A 22,789-nucleotide genomic window follows, 5' to 3' on the forward strand; every position below is an offset into this window, starting at 1 on the left:
CGTTTTGAATGGTAAATAATTGATATTTTTTTAAATACTGATTCTTTTAAAGGATCATGCATGCAGACCTAATATTAACCTCATAATAACTGTATTATGAAATAATATGGAACATTAAAGAGCTCAAAAATATCTTTATTATCACTTTATCAAGAATTGTACAGTCAATTTCTAAACACATTGGAAAAGTCAGAGCTTCCTTCAAACAGAGCTGACCTTTGGAATTACAAAACCCCGCTGTTACCATGGGAACAAGGACCCCGGAACGAGCAAAGCAAAAACAGCATGTGATTAAGAGACACGAAGACGACCGATCAGAGAGCGAGATGAAGCCAGGAAAATAATAAATGATATTTTATGAGCAAAACACGCACAATGATCACAGGATTTTGGTAAATCATATAAATGTATGATTCTTTGCTACTGGCAAAATTAAGGATTCATTCAGGAGACGGTAAAAGAGATGAGAGGGTACACAAACTCACTCTGATGTACGGTTCCTGTCCGGCAATGGTGTTTCGACCGGAAGCTTAATAAATATCTAAAACATTCTGGTACACTGCACTGTTCCCATGACAACAGGTCAGACCACCCTCTAACTCATGCATTGGCTGGCGTCCATCAGCAAGACACGCCCACATTTCCTCCCCACTCACGCATGCAAACACACTCACACTCACCCTGCTGAAATGAGCAGACTACTAAAGGAAATCAATCTACACAGGGCTAAAAATCAACATATTGCACTTATATTCACACTGCTCACATTGAGGACGCGCCGCTGGTCCGTACAAATGCAGAACAAGACGGTAGAGTTAGACTGTAATGGGTATGATGAGTCTAGAAGAAGAAACAGATGATGACGAGTCCGATTCATTCGCTCCAACTTCAGCACGGATGGGCAAACCATGATCATGACAGCGATGATGACGTTATTCGGGCGGCTGAGGGCTGCATGCCAGCGCTTCCAGGAGTCCAGGCAGGAAGCAAACTTCAGTCCGATCTGGTCTAGAACCACAGTTTGATCTAGAACTACAGTGATGCTCTTATTTGATTGTTGGGTATCCTCTCTGTCCCAGACGACCAGATCGAGCACGGCTTGTGGGAACAGACTGATAAAGACAGAGAGACATGTTTGTTTCTACGGCAAAACCATTGTTTTTTTCATACATTGATTCAGACTAGTGAAAAGAAAACATCCAAAATATACTTTAATGTTTATTTTATTGCATTTTATCTATTTGCATCTGTATAGAAGGCCTAAATGAGTTTGGAGAAATCTCCACTTACAGTACCAGAGTTCTATTCCTATAATTCAATGAGTTTCATAATTTAAAACAAATTTAATAAAATGTAATAAAAATTTTTTTAAATTCTATCAAAACTTAAAAAAAAAAAAAAAAAAAAAAAAAAAAAATTCTACCTGGTTTTATCCAATGTCCAAAGGTATTTTCTGGAAGTGTATGCAATTTAGAAATACAAGACTATTGTCCTTCCTAATTTTGTAGCTAATGTTCCGTGGGACATATGCTGATATCTATTCATGTTTTTTTTTTTTGTTTATTCATTATGTTTTGTTGTAATGCTACAAATATCATCCTTCTTTATGCTCATTTAGTGTATCCCTTGATTATTTTCAACTAGATTTTACTGTCCGTTTTATAAAAAAAAACTTTCTTTCTTACATTAAATATTTTAATGTATTTGGCAGTGTTATTTTTAAAATTATTAAAATACTACTAATATTTTGCATTATCTTTTATATTTATATTTATATTTTCACTTTTCATTTTAAATTATTTTATTTATATTATTTCATATTTTCAATTTTCATTTAAATGTAATAGTTTGTTTTAATAAATTTAAGTGCTTTGTCGTTTTTATTATTTTTTCTATCTTTTTAATATTTCCTTCGGGTTTTTAATTCATATTTCTTTTTCATTTTAGTTTAGGTTTTAGTCACTTTTATGTACATTTTTGCAAAATATTTCTTTTTAGATTCCATTTCATTTTATTTCACTTTTCATTTGAGTAATTTTAATACTTCAACATTTTATTCGGTTAGTTGCACAAACAACATTTCTAATTGCTTTTGCTATTGATTTTGCAATAGTTTAAGTTAATGACAATAACAACACTTAATCACCTTAAATGTCCCTTGTGATTCTTACCTGCGCAAACTGGGAGGGGTTATAAAAGGTCACGCCTCCTGCAGGCGGAGCTCCTTGCATTGGCGGCTGAGCAGGAACCTATGAGAACACATTTGCGATTACTATTTGGACAGGAGAGCAACATCACTACCCATCACCATGGATACAGACAGCCATGCCCACTGAAAGTCATGATTAGCATGCAGCACGTGATTGGTTAATATGTTGTGCACCAAAAGGGGGCGGAGCCTCAAACTTCAGCACGCCTCTGAAATCCAAGAGCCCTTCCTATTGGCCGGTTACTCAGTCTGGGCTGCTGGTGACACATACAGGTGCCGTGCTGGAGGTGTGGCTATAATTGTGTGATGTTAGAAGCGTGCAGACAGCATGTGTGAATGTGTTTTACTATGCATATGTATTTCAGATAAGAACCAGCTGAAAGTACCTGATTTAAATGCTGACTCACTTCTCGTGATAGAGAACTCATTGAGCTAGAACGTGACAGCTAGAACAGCAGGAATAAATGAAACAAACAAACAAACAAACAAAAACACCACAAACCCCAATTAATCCCATGCAGCGCCATCTTAAATCACACATCTCGTCATTCATTAAAATAGGATTACATCACGCCTCAGCAGCGTGTAGTCCTCAGACACGCTCCCACACACTCATGCTCTCTGTGTGATCATAATCAAAGCTCATAATCATAGAATACAGTTAGAGATGCAAGTTACAATGTGTGTGTGTTTCAGAGGTAGTAAGTGTACAAGTGAGCATATGTGTGGTTATAACCGTGTTAATATGCATTCATGGGTGAAGGAGTGGGGCGTGACAGGATGAAGCAGCTTTAAAGGAGAAGTGATAAGGTATCAAAGGAGGATCTGACCTCTCCAGACTGTGTCCCCTCCGGGCCGGGAGGCAAAGCATTCGGATTAAACATCTAGATGGAAAACACATTCATTATAGCAGATGTGTATTGAAAGCATGTCTGCTCAGAATTATTACGATTCAATAAAATTCATTTTATTAAAAATATATATTTGCTGGAATGCAGCAATGAATAATGAATTCAGTAATGAAAATAATAAATAATTATAATAATAAACTACAGTATGCCTGGATTATGGCAGTGAGAGAGTGATTAATGGGAATTTAATTTGGATTTAAAATGTACAAAATTTTTTTTTACCAAAGTACCAAAATTTTTTCCACTGCTATACATGTAACCAAAACCCCCCAAAAAACAAGGCGATGTTTCACTGAGACTCAAACTGCTGTGTGCTGCTAATGTGCAAAGAAAAATAAGCTGAACAATCCCAGTTGTGGGACAAAAGTATAGTCAAATTATATTGATAGTGTGTACCTGTGGCACTGTGGCACTAGTCTGCTCTGTGTTTTCTCCACCGGCGTCTGGAACGCTTCCCTCCATCGGCTGCTGCTGCTCATCTAGGGCTGAAAACAGCAGTGTTAGACTTCACACAGACATACACTGATATACAGAACACACTGATGCACAAATACACACCTGCAGCTGGAGTAAAGAGGTTGGCTGGCATGGCCATGGGTGCGAGAGGAGCAAATAGATCAGCAGGAGGCGGTACAACAGCGGCCGGTTTAGATCCTCTACGACCGGGATTCAACACATCCACATAACGGCTCTTAGTGCCTGAAACACACACAAAAACTCTCACTAAACAGCCAAGAGCACTTTCATAGTGTCTTTGCTTTAAACTGCATGGGAAGTTTGATTAATTTTCATGAATCAGTTTGGTAAAACTGTCCAATTCATCAGTTTGTTCACCTTATCAACGTGCCGGTGAGCCATTTTATATTTTTGAATATTTCAATAAAACATACATAGATAAATATTGCAGTTTATTACTACATATTGTATTTTTGGTACATTCTTTTTCATGTCCATTTAGTTTTTAAAATGCCTCTATTTTCAACTATTGATTTTTATTGTTTTAGTTTCATTTAAAAATGATAATGTATTTGGTACAGTTTATTTCAGTATTATATAGCATTTATTAATATTTAGGATTTTTATTTTTTCATTGTTATTTATATTTTTAAAATTAACGTCAAGTGCTTTTGACATTTTATTAATTTTATAAGCTTTCTTTCAATTAACTAAATTTATTTTTAATGATTTTAGTTTAAGTTAACAAAAACAACACTGCAGCAATGACAGTTTTACAGTATTTCGGAGGCACTACATATTTATAATTTAACTAGAGGATGAATAAATGGACAGATTATTCACAAAGTATTAATTAGGAAAAGAAAAGGTGACACACCTGCTCTCCTGGAGAACATATTCACTGGTGGACCCCCTGCTGGACCACCCACTCCTGGTGGCACCATCCCGCCCATTGGAGCTTTGGGGAAGCCGGTGGGTGGAGGAGGAGGGGGTTTGCTCTGAAACGGACACAAATACCATCATTCACAACGATACATGCACAATGCAATACAGCATTTGAAATGCATGAATTCCTATGCGGTACCTCCTCCTCTGGCTCATCCAGGTTCACCCATTTCTGCTTCTTTTCATCCCACACAATCTGAAAAATCAAAGCATTCTCTTAATCAATGCTACGAAACAAGACAAGCTGATCATGAGAGAGAGCGGGATGTTGTAGGAAGTAGGTGCCTACAGATTTGTTCTTGTCGTCTGGCAGATGTGCTTCGTTTTTTCGTTTTGGATACAGCCAGGTCAGCCAGCCGCCACTCGCTCCCTGATGAAGAATGAAATGCAACATTCATTTCAAATGAAAGATTTTCTAGTGCATGTCCAGTGGGTGGCTGTATGTGTCTATATGCGAGTATGTACTTTTTTGGGAGAGTCTTTCTTGGTCTTCTTGGGTTCGTCCTGTGGTGGAGCCTCTGGGATAGGAGGCGGGGGTGGAGAGCCCTGATTGACTAGAGAACTGCTGTGCTCTCGTCCAGAATGATTGGATGATTCCGACGTTGTGCGAGACCGACGACCTGATGTCTGCAAATCAAGACAACATTTGATTAAACTAGGGCTGCGCAATTAATCGAACGCGATTAATCGCGATTGTCATGCACATTTTGTCAGTAAAGCCGGTTCTGTGATTAGCAGTAAATCTCCATCACCTGCTTTTAGGTGGAGCAGCATTTACTACACAGAGCCGTAGTTCTTTGACAAGCTATTCAAAAATCGTGTTCATAATCACAGACGATATAATTGTAGGATTATGAAATCGACTAAATTGTTCGCAATAATGGCAGCTGTTTGCGTAACTACGGCTCTGTGTAGTAAATGCTGCTCCATCTGAGAGCATGTGAAAATACCACATTTAATATAATGTTTGAACTCCAAACTCACTTCATAACGTCAGTTGAGTGTTTGAAATAAATCCTTCTGTGAGATGATGTGGCTTCTTAAACAGAATAATTAAGGCACACAATATTCCATTGTATTCTTAGCAGTGATAATGGCTATGTCAATTAGCATTTCATTATTGATATACTTTATTATGATGAAAATTATAATTATAAGAACCATATAAACCATATATTGTCATAGTCGTGTGCTTATTAGTCACGCTGAATCAATGAAAGCAGTTAAATCTTCTGTTTAATCAGTTGCAGTGATTCCTGGATTTCTTCTTAGGGGCATATTTGGATTTTCAGTGCCAGAGCGCCCTCTGGCCTTCGGATGAAGATTTACTGCTGATCACAGAACTGTGCTTCACTGAAATTAGATTAGATTCAACTTTATTGTCATTATGCAGAGTACAAGAACAGACCTAATGAAATGCAGTTAGCATCTAACCAGAAGTGCAAGAATATAGTGTTTTATATACATATAAGTGCAGAATAAGTGAAGCTATGATTTACAGAATGTACAGTGGAGTTGCTATATACAGTATTAAGCAGAGTATGTACAGAATATAAATAGGAATGCAGTGTAGGATTATATTTACACTATGAACAGCAGCAACATAAGACAGTGGTAATAAATACAGTTGGTTGAGTGTACAATAGTATTGTTAAACAATGTATTCTATGCAAAATATCAGTAGAGCAATAATATTTTTATAGAAATAGTTTACTGTGCTTTGTACAGTAACAATGTTAGACAGTTTACAGTGTAATAGCTTGAACAATGTGCAGTCTGTGCAAAATATGAGTAGTGCAAATACATGTATGTAAAGTACTGTGACCAGTGCAGTAAGTGAAGAGAAGTGAAGTGAAGTGAAGAGAAGAGAAGTGAAGTGATGTGACATACAGCAAAGTATGGTGACCCATACTCAGAATTCATACTCTGCATTTAACTCGAACCCACAACCACAGGGTTAGGAGTCAAAAGCAGGTGCAGGTTAGATTGGTGGTGTAGAGTTCAGAAGGGTCACAGCCTGGGGGAAGAAGCTCTTCCTGAGCCTACCATTGAGAGCATACTCACTGGCTGACTCATCATCAATTTTGATCAGACCTACCACCGTGGTGTCATCTACGAAATTTGATTATGGTGCTGGAGCCATAAACAGGAACGCAGTCATGGGTGAAAAGGGAGTACAGAAGAGGGCTCAGTACGCAGCCCTGTGGCATGCCGGTGTTCAAGGTAATGATGGAGGAGGAGAGGTTATCTAACTTATCTAGAATCCAGTTGCAGAGGGATGTGCTGATTCCAAGCTGGCTGAGCTTGGAGATCAACTTGGAGGGGATTACAGTGTTAAATGCAGAACTGAAATCAATGAACAGCATTCTCACATGTATTTTGACTGTCCAGGTGGGTGAGGGCAGAGTTGACCTGTCGTGGCAATAGGCAAATTGGAATGGGTCTAGTGTAGCAGGGAGACAGAATTTTAAGTGGGATGCAACCAGCCTCTCAAAGCATTTGGCAATGATGGGGGTGAGTGTGACAGGACGGAAGTTGTTAAGAACCAAGGCAGAGGAGTGCTTCGGTACTGGCACGATGGTGGAGGTTTTGAAACTAGTGAGGACAGTTGTTTGGGCCAAGGACAGATTGAAATTTTCCATGAAGACCTCAGTCAGCTGCTCCGCACAGGCTTTAAGCACACAACCAGGTATTCCGTCAGGGTCAGCTGCCTTCCGTGCATTCACCTTACACAGAGTGGAGTAAACATCTGAGGTGGAGAGTGTGAGAGGCAGTTCATTGGGTTGATGCTCAGCTTTGAGGGAGGTCTCATTATTTTGATCAAAACGAGCATAAAAGTGATTGAGCTTGTCAGGGAGGGAGGCAGAGCTGGAGGGAGTCACAGTGCTGGGTGGTTTGTGGTTTATGATAGTTTGTATGCCTTGCCACATACGCCAGGGATCTGAAGTGTTCTTCAATCCTCTGTTTGTGTGCGAGTTTGGCCTGGCAGATACCCTTCCTCAGGTTGGCTCTGGCTGAGCTGTAAGCCTCCCGGTCTCCAGACCTGAAGGCTGCATCTCTTGCTTTGAGCAGGAGGCGAACCTCTCTGTTCATCCAGGGCTTCTGATTGGGTAATTTTTTTCCTGTGTGTGTGGTCACTCTGCCCACACATCTGTTGATGTGCTCCAAGACAGAGTTGGTATAAGTGTCAATGTTGATCTGAGAGATTGTGGTGGCCTTGGTAGCAAACTCACTCCAGTCTGTGTGCTGGAATTGATGTTGAAGAGTGGAGTCAGCACCTTTCGGCCAGATTTTAACAGTTCTTATTGTAGGTTTCACACATTTGCCCCATCCGGGTGCAAGGTTTGTAATTTGCTAATAGCAGCCCAAAGTTTTTTCATAGCCACATTAGCATTAGCGTCCGTCGGTACATAAACTGCAGCAGCAACAATGCGAGTAAACTCACGTGGTAGATAGAATGGCCTGCACTTGATAATTTGGAACTCCAGATCAGCAGAGCAGTAGGTATCAACAATGACAGGGTCTGTACACCATGATTTGTTTACATAAATGCATACTCCACCACCCTTGTTTTTACCAGAGGTTGCTGCTACTCTGTCAGCCCTGAAGAAAGAGCGTCCATCCATATGCACCATGCTGTTTGGGACATCATTACAGAGCCATGTTTCAGTGAAGAACATAACATTGCAGTCCATAAGCCATTTCTGTGTGAGGGTCCAGATCTTTAGTTCGTCCATCTTGTTCATCAGAGACCGTACATTGGCAAGGAAGATGCTGGGCAGAGCTGGTCGATGTGGGTTTAGCCTTACCTTAGCACGCAGCCCTCCACGCTTTCCCCATCTTTGTTTACGATCTTGATGCAGACGACAAACACTTCCGGGTCAGTGCGAGAGATCCGCTTGTCTGCAGTGATCTCTGTAGCTCCGGCGGGAGTTTGCTTTAGTCGAAAGGATGATCTAAAACTATGTTGGAACACCGTTTGTTGATGTCCAAAAGTGACTGTTTACTATAGCTGTAGTTCGCATAACTGAATCGCGCGAACACGACGGAAATAACCAGGTTAATTAACACTATTGTCTGAAATCTGGTAAGACGCTGAGCCTCGCAATGTGTTCGCGCCACCATCTTGTCTCGAAAGATATGCATGACAATCGCAGCTTCTGCCTTATCGCGATTTATTGCCTTTGCGATAAAATTTAGATTAATTGTGCAGCCCTAGATTAAACACTTATTTTAAAAAATGTGTGGTTGGTAAATTTTTAAATAGTATTTGAAAGTCTCTTCTGCTCACCAAGGCTACATTTATTTGATCAAATATATAGTATAAACAGTAATATTGTGAAATGTTTGAATATATTAAATTTTTTTATTTATTCTTGTGATCAAAGCTGAATTTACACCATCACTACTCCAGTCTTCAGTGTCACATGATCTTTCAGAAATCATTTTAATTTGCTGATTTGCTGCTCAAGAAACATTTCTGATTATTATCAGTGTTGAACACAGTTGTGCAGTTTCATTTTATCTTATGTAAAGTTCAAATGAGCAGCATCTATTATGAATAGAAATCTTTAGTAACATCATAAAGGTCTTTACTGTGATTTTGCTTAATTGAAGTATTAATTTACAATAAAAAAAACATATATTTGGTACTGTGTGTGTGTGTATGTATATGTATAGACTATACCAGTTGCACTGACGACTGTGAAGTGCTTCTTGATCTTCTGCCTGGGCCCTTAAAAAAACAACAAGAGGAAACAGTTTAATACATTTCATAGAACATACTATAAGTGTTTTATTCCATACAAATTCAATATTTATCACAATCTACTCTTTGCATGAGTAATACAATGTGATGCATTTTAAAAGCAATATAACCCAACACTGGCGGTGGCAGTCAATTTGGAGTAACAGGCAACAAAACCCAAGAAAATGCGAAACATAACTAATGTGTTATATTCCATTAAAAGTAATGACGCTGCATTTTATGTAAGCCATTACTTATAAAAATAATAACAGCCAGAGTTAGTTGTTGCACTAAATAGGAATACTGTGTTTCTAGCTTTTTCTAACTCACCATGCGTGCCATTTCATAGAAGTCCTTCCCTTGTGGAGGAGGGGCAGTGAACGTGGGAGACGACTGGGGAAACTGCTGAGGAGAGGAAGGGATGGAGCCATGTTCAGCCCCTGGCATTGGCGGGGGCATCTGAGGTGGCATTCCTGGTGGCATCTGTGGAGGCATTTCTGCAGGGCTGTACGTCGGAAATTGTGGGGGCATTTGATGGGGCATTTGCTGTGGTATTTGTTGGGGTGGCATGGGCATGTATTGCTCATGCATTTCAGGGTGGAACGGTGCTGCAAAGTTTGGCTGTGGTGGCCCCGGGGCAATTGGGTAGAATGGAACACTTTCACCCTGAGGAGGGGCCTGCTGAAGAGGAACCGCCCCATCCTGAAGAATAGTGGGAGGAGCTAATGGAGACAATAAAAGAGGATGGTAAACGATCATAGAATCAAAATAGATTCTTCTTCAGTTCACATTCTCTAATGGGACATACCTGGTGGCATGAGTTGAACACCAGCTGGGGGCAAAAGGGAGGTCATGAGAGGATTGTGGGGATCAGGATTCAGAGTCGAGAGGTCAGATTGGCTGCACTGGTCTTCTGAACTGGGTGTACTGCAGGGATAAAGCTGTGGGGTGCTGCGATCTGCACGTAAGGTGATCGCACCATCCTGATGGGACAACAACATGCACGTGATCGGAACACAGTCTAATGTGAACGTACACAAATATATGTGCATTACTTTACTGACAAGTATCTCTGGTAGGGCTGATAGAGATGGGGGAAAAATGCAATTGAGATTCTTTTTTCCTCATAAAATTGTGACTAATTTAAAATGTGATTAAAAAAAAAAAGATCTCCAGGTTTGCTGTGCTTTTATGCAGGACTGTACAATTTTGTCTAACATTCAACAATAACGTATCAATATAATTATATTAAAAAACTATTGTTAAGATGATGAGTATGATTATTAATTTGTTTAGTTTTATTTCTTTAATAATAAGAAAAAATATTATAGACATTGTTGATTTGGGCAAAATGTATATTTTTTTGTTTCTGTTAAAAATTGCTACTGTAATTTAAAATGGTTTTGCATTTATTGCAAAGGATTTTTTTTAAGAGCTCAAGGTGTATGACAGTTTCTTGCAGGACTGCACAATTTGGTAAAGGTTGCAATTATGCATCAATATAATTAATAATAATAAAAATTATGATTTTATTATAAAATAAAAATGTAAACTTTTTTCTAATGTAATACTAATTCACTGTAAAATAGTGCATTTAATAATAATAATAATAAATGAACATGTAAATGAACACAATGACATGCATCACTCTGAAACACACATATTTATTTAAATAAATCAAAGCCTTAGAGATTTCATAATCCCACTAATTCATATCGTGATTTTTGATTTTTTTTTTTTCACTTATCAGCCCTATTTAATATCATGTCGTGAATTCGAAGAGTAAATGATTAATTTACTGGTAATTAACAGGAACAGAGCAGTGCGCATCACTGGCGTGATGACTTATGGATAAAAGAAAACACACACACACACCTTGATCTGTCCATCTAGTTGTCTAAGATGCAGTAACCAATCAGGCTCTATAAACAACTCCTGCTCTGGTCTCTCCTTCAGCTGAGGGTCAAAAAACCTCAACCTCAGAGACATCTGTAATCAAACACGAGAAGATGGATTAGGCAGAAACGTAAACTCAAAGGCAGAATCCTCTGATGCGTGTTAATTTGTGTACCTGTATGAGCTGACTGATGAACACAGCTGAGTAGTACTCAGGTAAGCTCAGCAGGGTGCGCGAGATGACCTCACAGTAATGGAAGGCCTGAGCACAGAGTCCCGCCTCCGCCAGTCGACACGCGTAGATGAACTTGAACACCTGTATAGGTCAAAGGGTAAAGGTCATGACTTCCCTGTACTTGTGTGGACTTTTTTTTGCACCAATACTATTATACCGTATAATATCTAAGTCAAGTATTTAATAAAGATAATAGAAATAACTAAAGTCCAAATGTAAAATAACAATACTAATATTTACATATGAATTTCTTAATTTTCAATTCCATTAAGTTTTTCATTTTGGTATTTGTCTGCAAATAAATATATGCACTGCTGGTTTCAGAATGAAGTGTGGCACTGTGTTCATTTACACAGGTACAGCTCATGATATGCTCTTCTGGCTTCTCAAATCAGCTCGATTCACAGTAAATGAACCAAGCCACTATAAGGCGCTGAAACAGAGGATCATGACCTTTAAATAAACACAGCTTGGCACTTCAATCTGAAACATGCACTGCATATATTCAATGAATTATCGCAGCTATCACAATTTGTCTATTGCATTGAGCCCTATCGCAATATCGATTTTTGTTTTGGTATACTGTGCAGCCCTAGTACCGATAGACTGAACTAGCCTATATATACAGAGCATCTATAATAGTCAGTAATAGTCAGCCACTAACTAGTTCTGTGAAAACATTCCTAGTGGAGTGAATACATGTTATGTGTTTGTCTCACCTGGAAGTTTGGCAGAGAGAGAGGCTGAGAGCAAAGAGACTGAGCGTATTCATACGATTCTGTCCGCTGAATCGCCTCTGATGAGCAGAACTTCAAAAATGGCAAGCTGGGAGAGAGACAGAGTAAATAGGTGTTAGTGCACCTATTGTCCTTGATGTGTACAGTTTGTATGCATACATATCTGTAATTAACTGTATGTGTTATTACACACCTGTGATTGGAGCCGATAAGGACCATCTTGGTACTTTTCTTGGTGTACACGCCGAAACCCACTTGAGCCATCAGGTAACAGAAATGGGCTGCATCTACTAGACCTTTAGATGCTGTGAAACACAGTATAGTCTTGACTACAGATCCAGTGCTGCATATACAAAATGTGTGTATGCTTTGCATCTACGTTTATATACCTAAAGTGTCCCCCATGGTGGAAATGGTGCGGGTGTCAAGATCCAGAGTGTGTGTGAGGTTGGAAAGCATCATGGCCAGGTGAGGTCGCCAGTCGCCCCATTTCTCATCTCCGCAACACTGTTGGAGAAACAGAAGTGGTATTTGAAGACAAGTATTGTATAAATGACTATATTTACACATCCAACATGAACAAACTCTCATACAGTAGCAGCAGCTGGCATTCGTCCTGACATGAGCTGGTACACCGTCTGAAGAGGGTCGTTAATAGGCAGGCTGTTGGCAAATCTGAAAATGACAAATATGAACACAATTTAGCCCTATTTGTTGCTTTGAAAGCACACAGCCATAGGTCATTTTAAGTAGATGTGGTTTACCTGGTCATGACACGGGCGTGTGTTCTGTTGTCCATCTTACTGGCCAATAACAGCGCGTGACCCCACAGGCCATTCTTCATAGCAGACTCCAGAGCGTCCTAACAAACATACACAAACTTCTCAATTATCTTTCCACTATGGTTTTGTCAGTCAGAAAAAGCACAATTTACATCCATATAAAACAATATGCAGGCATGTGATCAGCTAAGGAACAGAAAGAAAAAAATTCTCTATATGCCTGAATGGGGAAAAAAATCATGCAGTTTGTCTTGCCTTCTTGCGGCCGAATAGTAGAAGTTCTCTGAAACGCTCTGTCTCCTTGCCAACATTCTCTGGCACGCCCATTAAAGTGTCTGAAAGAAGGGATATTGGCCCCGCCTCTTCCTCCTCGGCATGCTCTATTGCTTCGTTGTTGAAGTCAATAAGATTAGCCTCATTGGGTGATTTTCCCGGCAACCAGACAGAGCGATGCTCCTTTAGCAACAGGTCAGCGATGTCTGTGCCCACTACAGTCTAAAACAAAGACAAAAAACTATTCAGTATGCTTAAACTTATTGGTATCGTACAAGCAACCTAACACGATACACACTCTTAGCTAAGGTTAGGGCTGCACAAACACTCACCCCATTTTGGCGGCACAGCAGCACAATGAACTCCCAGATGAGGTAGGCGGAGTCTTTGTCGATGAGGTCATCATTTCGCAAACACTCTTGGGCTTTGTTCTGAGCAAACTTTATGACATCCACCTTATGAGTCTCCTCTCTGTGGACATACACACAAAGATGATGACTGGATTGTTTGACTGTGTACGTGGCTCTAACACTGTCAGAGTATACACCTTTGTTCCGTAAATAAAGGATGACTCTTACTTGACGAGCGGGCCAGGGAACGAACGCATTTCTGACTGCTCTGGAGAATCCTGCAGTATTGTCTGGAATAATATCACAGCCAAGATATCAGATGCCAATAACAATAATAATAATAATATATAACAAAACTGCAATGTTGTGGATCAAGGACAAAGTTAAACAAAAATACATCTAATTGCAAGGTATCTCAATCAGTTGCAAGGTGCTACTTTTTTTTTTTAAGCGTAATATATATATATTTATATATATATATATTTGTATTTTTTTTTTTTAATGTGTGTGTTTTTATATGGGAATTTTTTATAAAAAGGTTGTTTAAAAAAAAAAATCTTAAATTCTATAGATATCAGTGATGACTCGCAACTGATTTATATATCAGGATATTTGGAATCAACTCTTGATTCAATTGTTACCTCCATACTGTGGATTTCCACAAGTGTAGGCTGACCAGCAGAGGGCAGGTTGGGTTGGACAAGGATCAGCTGACCAGCAGGACCAAACCGAGCACAGCGATGAGGAACAGAAAACTTCTCTGGGGTCAACGGCCTTGGAGGAGCTGAGAAAGAAAACAAAATGAGAGAAAGATACAGAGAAATATGGTTCATGATCATTTTACTTCCCCCAAAAAATCAGGAAGCTTTAATTAATGCATGTGCATTAAGTGTAAAATTGATGCTTTAAGTATTTTAATGCTACAGAGAATGCTGGGAAACACTTATGTCAAGCCATGGTTATTACTGTTAACTAAAACCATTAAAAAAAATAATAGTAATTACTGGAAAAAATATATTAACTGAAATAAAATAAAATATAAAAAATACATACATTTTATTTTAGCTAGCTGTTAAGACAGCATTTCTTATTTTCATTTTACTTAGGGATGTAACGTTTCACTCAACTCACGATTCGATTCACGATTTATTTTTAACAAAATGAGATTTAAGACAAATTATAAATTAAATGTGTCCTTTTTTATTGCTTGGACAAAATGCTGCACGTTTCTTTGTGAAATTGAAATATAACACTATAATAATATACTAATATAGCACTTGCATATCATTGCTCTTTTGTTGGTTTTGATTGCTTCTATTGTCCTCATTTGTAAGTTGCTTTGGATAATTTTTTTTCTAAATAACAAAATTTAAATATAAATTACAAAACTAAATTGAAATTAAAAAGAAAATAAATTATTATTTTTTTTCCAAAATTATAACAAAAACCATAACAGTAGATTAATGATACTAAAAAAACATTGTGTCAAGCAATAAATCAGATAAATGAGTAGTATCTTGTAAAAAGTTTATAATGAAAACACAGAAGGCTGTGGCTCATAAAGAAAATCCCAACATTAAATGCAACATTATGGTAGACATTGTGCTTTGTGTGTAATACTTACGCTGCTCTGGGGCAGTCCAGGTGTTGTCGGTAGAGTAAGGAATCTGACTGTAATCTACAGTATCTGAAGGGTTAGGATACTGGCTGTAGGTGTAATCCGCTGGAAAAGTCATACCAGTGGCATCATAGGCTGCATTGACCAAATCTGGTTGACTTCTATACACTTGACTCTGTACAAAGAAGAAATTAGTTATACACATTGCATAGACACATAGTCCGGCACAAAAATATGTAAAACATGCACAGACCTGTTGTGACCGTGAGCTGAAGCTACTGCGCCGACTGTGTGATGAATGCACACTGTGTGCTGACTGTTCACTGTGAACCGAACGGCGATCAAAATCGTCGACGTATGGCTCGCGTCTGCGGCACTCATCATCAAAGCTAGAGTCATAGCCAGGGTAATACCGCCATGGATCATCATAGCCCTCTTTTCTGCTAGCAGCCATGAAAACTCAGTTAGAGAGGTGTCAGCATGTACAAAAACATTGACTGCACAAGTGTATTTGTGTACCTGTTTTGATATTGTTGGTTGTAGTAGGCATCTCCATAGTACCAGCCATATGCTTGGTCATAGTAGGCTCTGTAGCGTGGATCATAAGCAGCATTTGGATCATACCACCTGCTCCTATCTGAGTGCACACAAATACACACTCATAAGAACACAACCGATACCACATTTAACCCTTGGGTACATTGAGAAAAAGTGTCTGCTGTCTTTACCTCCATAGGCATCATACTGTCTTTTATAGTAGTTTGCATAGTAGTCATCATAGGCACTACGGCTGGGTCTAGAAAGGTCTTCTTGATACCCCTGTCTACGATCAAAAATTTAAAAAGTTAAAAACAAAAGTACAAAATGCTCAGTCTAAGGATGATTTTAAACTGCGGCGTTTGCTGCTAAAGACTTACATCAGATTCTAGGTAGGACTAAAATATTGGTCTACAGTTGAAGTGCTGTATTCAGGAACCATTTTGTGCACGTGAAGTTATGGTGTAAAATCAAAAATTCTACTGGTAAACAGCTGCTGCTGGCAAGTTATGGTATGCAAGCTTAGCACGGTTTGGACCCAAATGTGCAACGTGAACAGAATCAGGGTTAGAAACTCTGAATGCGACCAAGCAATAGAGACCATGTGTAAAAACAGCCTCAAAGTGTCAGAAAGAGGGTGAATGACCTGACCTGGAATTGGGTCTGTCTGAGTATTGGCTGGTTCTAGAACTTGGCCTCTCTGGTTGACGTTCAGCTTCCCGGTAACCAGGATTTTGTCCATCATACCAGCCGTATCGCGGATCTCCTCTACGGTAGGGATCATCCTACAAAATTTAAACATACAGAAAAATATAAATATTTGACTAAGTCATGTTTTAAGTCTAGCATTTAGAAGCTTTGTTAGGTGGCAACACACTAGATCATTATATCACTGCACCTGATAGTAACTTTGAGATCTGGGATCCATAGGGTACTGGGGTGGATAAGGCGGTCTTCCATTCTGGTACTCAGGGTAGGGTCCTGGGTAGTACCCTGCATATCCCGGACCAGGTGGCATCGCAGGAGGAGCACCGTAGCCTGACTGACCACCTAGAGATGAAGAAGGTCTTTGGGGTTCTTGAAGTGGCTGGGGGGCAGAGTTCCCAGACTGGGGTGGGTAAGAGGCAAATCCAGATCCAGGAGGGGCACCAGATTGAGCTGGAGGGAACTGTGGAGGAGGCTGGTGTTGAGCTGGAGGTGGATGGGCAGGGTAGGAGGTGTGAGTCGGATCATTGTTGGGTTGGTTGCTGGAGGGTCGTGGGGGGTTAGAGATCTGCTGAAGGGGCAGAGGTTCGCTGTCAGACTGCCCACCCTGCTGTGCATCTTTGGTGACCTGCAGGTAAAAGCCGTGTGTGTTATTCACCAAGCCCGCAGGATGGGCAGACTGAGAGACAGCTGGGACTGCCTGATTCATGGACTGTGGTTGATGCATAGAAAAATCAAGCAGCTCATAATTTGAAGATTCATTGTGACTGGTGGCAGGGGCAGAAGTCTGAGCTTGAGAAACAGAAGGCGGAAGATACTGGTTATCACTTCTAAGAGACTGAGCCCTTGAGAGAACGGGTCGGGGTGCTTGAACAGAGGGCTGAACATCTTTTGTCTCTTGTGCTAGATTCAAGATACCTTGAGTGGAAGAAGTGCTGAAGTTTACTAGTGTCTGAGAGAAAAGAGGCTGTGGCTGATTCATTGGAGGGGAATTCTGAGGCATTTGATTGATCTCAGAAGACTGAGGTGGTGGGTGCACAGGTGTTGCTGTCTCTCGAGGACTTGTCTGATTGGAGGGTTGTGAGAGGTTTTGAGAGGAAACCAAACTGGAAGGTGGCGCAATCAACACAGGCTGGTTCAGGGCCTCAACGGGAGGCGAGGTTACCAGCAAGGAGGCATATCCCAAACTTGCCTGAGGTGTGGAGTCTGGGGGAATTTCCATGTTTTCAGAGGGAGGCTGTGGATCTGGCTTTGTTGGATGCAAATCAAGAGGGCCATCCTCCGGTGGCTGGATGACTTCCAAGGGATGTGCTGGAACAAATGTTGCAGCCAGAGAGGGCGCTGCAGGGGCTAACAGTATGTTAGCACCTAGACTGGCAGTGTCATTTTGAGCCCAGAGTGTAGTAGCAGGACTCTCAATGGGGCGTCGTGCTCCCTGAGCTCGAGATGAGGGTCGGCGTTCCGGTAAGTAAATGGTCTCCAAGTTGTCTGGGGGTTGTTCTAGGTTGACAGGCTGCATGTCACATCCACCCTTTTCCATGACCACACGTGCACGATCAACCTCAGCAGGTCGAACTCCTACACCATGTGAGCGAACAGGCTCAAAGGAAGAATTTGCACTTGCTTGGAACACACCTACTGGTTTAGGTGGGCTAGGAGTTGGGAAAGTAGGACTTGCCTCTGCAGCTGGGTTGCAGTCTATCTGTTCAAAATATCCACCAGTGGAGGGATGCAAAGGAGGGTGATCTGGTGGGCGGGGACTTTCCTGTTGGATAAATGTTCCCACAACACCTTGCTGTCGCCGAGGGATGTGGCTGCCACTGTGAGGACCGTGACCACTGCTGTGACTGACATTACTGTAGCTGGATGAAACACTTGAAGAGCGTGCAAGACGAGGACCAGTGTCAGGTGTCTCCAAATTAGGCACCCCCTCAAAGGAATGGCCTGGAGGAGGCTCACTAGGCAGTACTTCCTGGTTTGGAACACATTCCTGATTCTCCACAGAATCACATGGTCCTGCCCCAGCTCGAATGTTACCAGTGTCATTCAAATATGGACCAGAGAACTCAGTTGTCGAATGGAAAGGGTGTTGAATCCCATTTACACGTCCCTCACCTGACAGAGTTTCTTCATTTTCAACATCATTGCCCCTAAAGAACATTGAGATAGTTCCGGAATCACTGGGAACTTCAGAGTAGGAGACAGGACAGGCACGCTGAGATGGATCCTGTGGGTTTTGATTGAACCATGGCTCTGAGGGTCCACCTGACTGACTGAAGTAATTCTGAGCCGGGAAATGACTCCCATGAGTTGCAGCAGGCCCAGTAACATTTGGCTGAGCTGACTGACCTTGATTCTGAGATTGCGTCACTGGTCGGGCTGTGTGGGGAGAGGGCAAAGGAGGTGGGGCTTGAGCTTGAAAAGGCTGAGATGGGAGATCACTAGTTGGCTGAAAGTAGTTCTGAACAGAAGGTGGGCGGCTTCTGTGGTCAGGCACCCAGTGAGAAGGTAGGGGAGGTGTTGGCTGGGATTGAAAAGGAGTCTGGGATTGAACTGGAGGTGTTGGGCCAGTGGAGGGTGGATTTGATGAACTAGAGCTAAAGGAAGGAGCAGGGTTAGGCAATTGTGCTATGTAGGCCATTGGTTCTTGGGAATTAAAGTATCCTGGTTCTGCAGGTAGAGGGTTAGAGCTTGGTGTCGGCCCTAGGGGAACAGGTTGTGGTGTAAAAATTCTTGGTGGTGGGCCAGGAGAGTCTGCCTGCGCTGCTCCTGGTGTTGTCCCTTGTGGTGGTATCATCGGGTTAAACCCGGGCAGGGGAGGACCTTGCATAGGAAGTGGGTTGCTGTTTGTGAGAGGAGCTTGGCTGCCCCCTGCCATGGGCAAAAAACTTTGTCTTCCAAAGGCAAATGGATCAGTCACTGGTTGCGTGGAGGGGGCAGCCGGTGTCATAGCAGCTGCAGCCCCATGCTTGTGAGGTCTGGTTCTTCTGAAAGCATTGGGTCCACCGGAGGGAGGTGGTGGTCCACTAGCTCCAGGAGGAGCTGTCCGAGGAGGGGGCTGCATTGTTTACACTCACAGGTCTCCAAAGTGTTTACACTTACTGGAGATCTCCCTATAGTTGAAAAAGTATAAGTATATACCATATGATTGTATGGTTTTACCATCTTATCAACATGCATCATGTGAACACATATCTAAAGTTCAGTTAAAGGGTTAAACCCAAAAATTAAAATTCTGTCATTAATTAATCACCCTCATGTCGTTTCAAACCTGTAAGACCTTCGTTCATCTTCGGAACAGAAATTAAGATATTTTTGATGGAATCCTATCTGGCGTGATGCAGCTGACACAGAAGAGCATATGCTGTTTACAGGGTGATGCTGAGGAGATGAACTGTTGAATAAAGTTGTTACTTTTTCTTTTGCGCACAAAAAGTATTCTCGTAGATTCATATAGATGATTCATTGCGGATGAACCACTGATGTCACATGCATTATTTTACAGATCTCCTTGCTACGTTTTTGGACATGGGAACATTTCAGTTGTGTTGCTGTCTATGGGAGGGTCAGACAGCTCTCAGATTCCATCACAAATATCTTAATCTGTGTTCTGAAGATGAACGAAGCTCTTAAGGGTTTGAAACAACATGAGGGTGAGTAATTAATGACAGAATTTTCATTTTTGGGTGAACTAACCCTTTAATACTGCTAATAGCTGCTCAGCTAAAATAACAATGACCATTCTGCTTTAAACATCATTTGGTGAGAATGTCAACATAGGGGCAATGTGGCATCCCTGTAAAAGTACACACCAAAGTATCACTAGCAGACACAAATCAACCCTCTACAATGCGAGTAAATCACTCACATATGTGACTAAATCTTCATATATATGTAAAAAATATATAAAATAGAATATCAAATATTTAATTTTAGACTGGTGATTAAACTAAAAAATTTACTAGCCAATGGCAATTCTTTTGCCAAGGTGTCCGTAGAGGGTTGCAAACAGAGTGTCTCACCAATTCATGAAAAAGACATGTAGCTGTTTTATAAAATATGATCATTTGTGAAAGAAGCATCAATTTTGATTTTGAAGTTAAAACCAAGTTTCTCCTCTTTAACAAACATTACAACACCATCAGAGATTATAAACTTTATGATGAGCAGGTGAAAAGACTGCAGTACTCCTCTATGGCATATGAACAGTCACCACGATCAGAAACCTAATATTAGGCACACTGCGGGCCGGGTGTTAGAAATGTGCATTAAGTTACACTGAACTTTGAAACCTGTCAGACATTTTTTAAAAGCAGGGGGCCTCATCTCTACACAGTTTAATCTACAACCACAGGGGATATAATCAGATTCTGATTATGAAAATACACTGTTTATCATTAAACAACAATGTTCACAGTCACACCAACTGCGACCAAAACAACACCACTGTGACAAATACAGCATTGCTCAAGCATTTGGACACATTTTACAGAATATAATATTTCCTATTATGTTTAAAACCATTTGAATTTAAATATTATGCTTACATGCTTGAAGTTAATTTTCTAGACAAACATACACTACTGTACTATAAAAGTTTGGCATCAGTAAGATTATTTTTTGAAAGATATTAACACTAGTGATTAATACTTATTCAGCAAGGATGTGACGGCAAAGACATTTATAATGTTATTAAAAATTAAAAATTCTATAACAAATAAATGCTGATCTTTTGAACATTCTCTTCATCAAATAATGTATCATGGTTTCAAAAAAACATTGATAATAAGAATAAATGTTTCCTAAGCATTAAATCAGCATATTTTAGAATGATTTTTTTAAGGATCATGTGACAATAAAGACTGGGGTAATGATGCTGAAAATTCAGCTTTGCCATTACTGGAATAAATTACATTTGAAATATAATCAAATGGAAAATAATTATTTAATTTGAATCATATTTCAAATTACTACTGTTTTTATTTATTTATTTTATCAAATAAATGCTCCAAACTTTCGAATGGCAGTATAACTGCACTTAATATTTTTTTAGAAAGCTCTTTGCAGAAAGGGTGGCAACTTTGAAGAAGCTCAAATATATGGTAGTTTTTAACATTATGTTGGTCATCTATAGTTCTCATACTTTAATTTGACATTTCAGTCTTGATCTGAATTGAGGGAAATACAAACAATGCGAAGAATGAGTAAGTGTCCAAACAGATACTCCACATCCATGGTGATCTTGTCTCTGTTTACACTTTTAGCCATTATGGATCACAAAACACACGGATATAACACTGCATTTGAACCGATTGTTAACAATACTGTGGCCAGACAGAAAGGACATAATGGTATTTCTGGAGCCCAAGGGCTGATAATTCAGTTGAGGTGCCATATAATAGTCTAATTGTTGTCTGCTGAGATTTTGATGACACATAACACTCTCATCTGCACCAAAAAGCATTAAACATTTTTTTTAATAAAAAACACAAGATGCATATATAGAAAGAATGTTGCAATATACTGCATTACATCCGGCTTTAAGACGGACACGTATAGCGCCCCTCACTGGATTTAACCCACTGATGTCACATCCTGGTCTTTAATTCCTGTCTCTATAACTACATCAACAAATCTACTTAAAACAGCTTTTGCACCGATGTATTGAAAATACACATAAAAAATGTAATGCCATAAATGTGGATCACGGCGCTTAGTGGACAAAACTGTCAAAACAAAACATACACAATAAATAAACTTAAAGCAGTGTAAATCGAGCAGAAAATCAGTAGCTAAACCACAACGTAACTAACCAATGAAGCCTGTTAATGTAACTACAGACCTAGACAGTACAATTTAGAAAGGTCACGAGAAGAAACACAAAGGAATCAACATAAGAAATGTAAATAGAGGATGCGAGGAATTACAGGTGACAGCTGACTGGGCCACTAGCCGTTAGCATGCTAAAAACTACAGTTAATCCTTCAAACCACAGAATTGTCCGCCCCCCAAACATACTGCTCCATAAGGGATCTCTTACCCGTTATCTTCCAGTCGAGATGCCCAGATACAAACAAAACTCGATACGAGAACAGCTGGAGCTTCTCAAAAAAGTGCAGGACACCGCGGCTGACACTCGTCCGCCATCTTGGCCGAGCGCGTCCTGCTTGGAGACGTGTACATGTGACGTCATGGATAGTTCCCGTTTGGCCCCGCCCCATAAACGACAAAAAAATAAACATAAAATATTACATAAGTACCACAATTTACTTAGTCCGAGCTGTGATACAAGTACTGCATTAATTTTACGCTCACAGCATTGTTATCAAATCAAATGCTGGCCGTTTTTATACAGTCTATGATGCTTTCCTGACTGGCTTACAGCTTA

The 22,789-nt window shown here is 40.2% G+C and overlaps 1 protein-coding gene across 3 annotated transcripts; it reads right to left on the reverse strand.

Moving 5' to 3' along the window:
- Positions 1–114: 114 nt before the first annotated feature.
- On the reverse strand, positions 115–22,585 carry LOC109058099 (protein transport protein Sec16A-like). Of its 3 annotated transcripts, none has more exons than XM_042748212.1 (31): positions 22,442–22,585; positions 16,595–19,514; positions 16,348–16,481; positions 15,888–15,982; positions 15,679–15,796; positions 15,413–15,599; positions 15,166–15,334; positions 14,183–14,325; positions 13,770–13,831; positions 13,524–13,662; positions 13,174–13,413; positions 12,901–12,998; positions 12,730–12,811; positions 12,526–12,643; positions 12,330–12,441; positions 12,119–12,224; positions 11,340–11,480; positions 11,144–11,257; positions 10,077–10,251; positions 9,599–9,990; positions 9,209–9,256; positions 4,987–5,148; positions 4,811–4,891; positions 4,661–4,717; positions 4,454–4,574; positions 3,679–3,819; positions 3,517–3,605; positions 3,040–3,093; positions 2,596–2,655; positions 2,172–2,249; positions 115–1,112 (listed from the first exon to the last, which is right to left on the reverse strand). In XM_042748212.1, the coding sequence occupies exons 2-31, from the start codon at positions 19,463–19,465 to the stop codon at positions 1,047–1,049; spliced, it is 6,453 nt and encodes a 2,150-aa protein (XP_042604146.1). In that variant the 5' UTR covers positions 19,466–19,514; positions 22,442–22,585; the 3' UTR covers positions 115–1,046. The 3 variants fall into 3 exon arrangements, with proteins under 3 accessions (XP_042604146.1, XP_042604145.1, XP_042604147.1); XM_042748211.1 differs by having other exon boundaries at positions 15,413–15,602; XM_042748213.1 differs by lacking the exon at positions 2,596–2,655 and having other exon boundaries at positions 15,413–15,602.
- Between the last annotated feature and the right edge of the window lie 204 nt (positions 22,586–22,789).

This window comes from Cyprinus carpio, chromosome B21 (genome assembly GCF_018340385.1).
Source record: "Cyprinus carpio isolate SPL01 chromosome B21, ASM1834038v1, whole genome shotgun sequence".
Taxonomy (NCBI): domain Eukaryota; kingdom Metazoa; phylum Chordata; class Actinopteri; order Cypriniformes; family Cyprinidae; genus Cyprinus; species Cyprinus carpio.

Coding starts and splice junctions, on each gene's coding strand:
- LOC109058099 (XM_042748211.1), bottom strand. CDS start 19,465: ATGCAGCCCCCTCCTCGGACAGCTCCTCCTGGAGCTAGTGGACCACCA. Junction 12,644..12,729: donor GAATGCCAGCTGCTGCTACT/GTATGAGAGTTT, acceptor TTTCTCCAACAG/TGTTGCGGAGATGAGAAATG. Junction 5,149..9,208: donor CACAGTCGTCAGTGCAACTG/GTATAGTCTATA, acceptor CTTGATTTGCAG/ACATCAGGTCGTCGGTCTCG.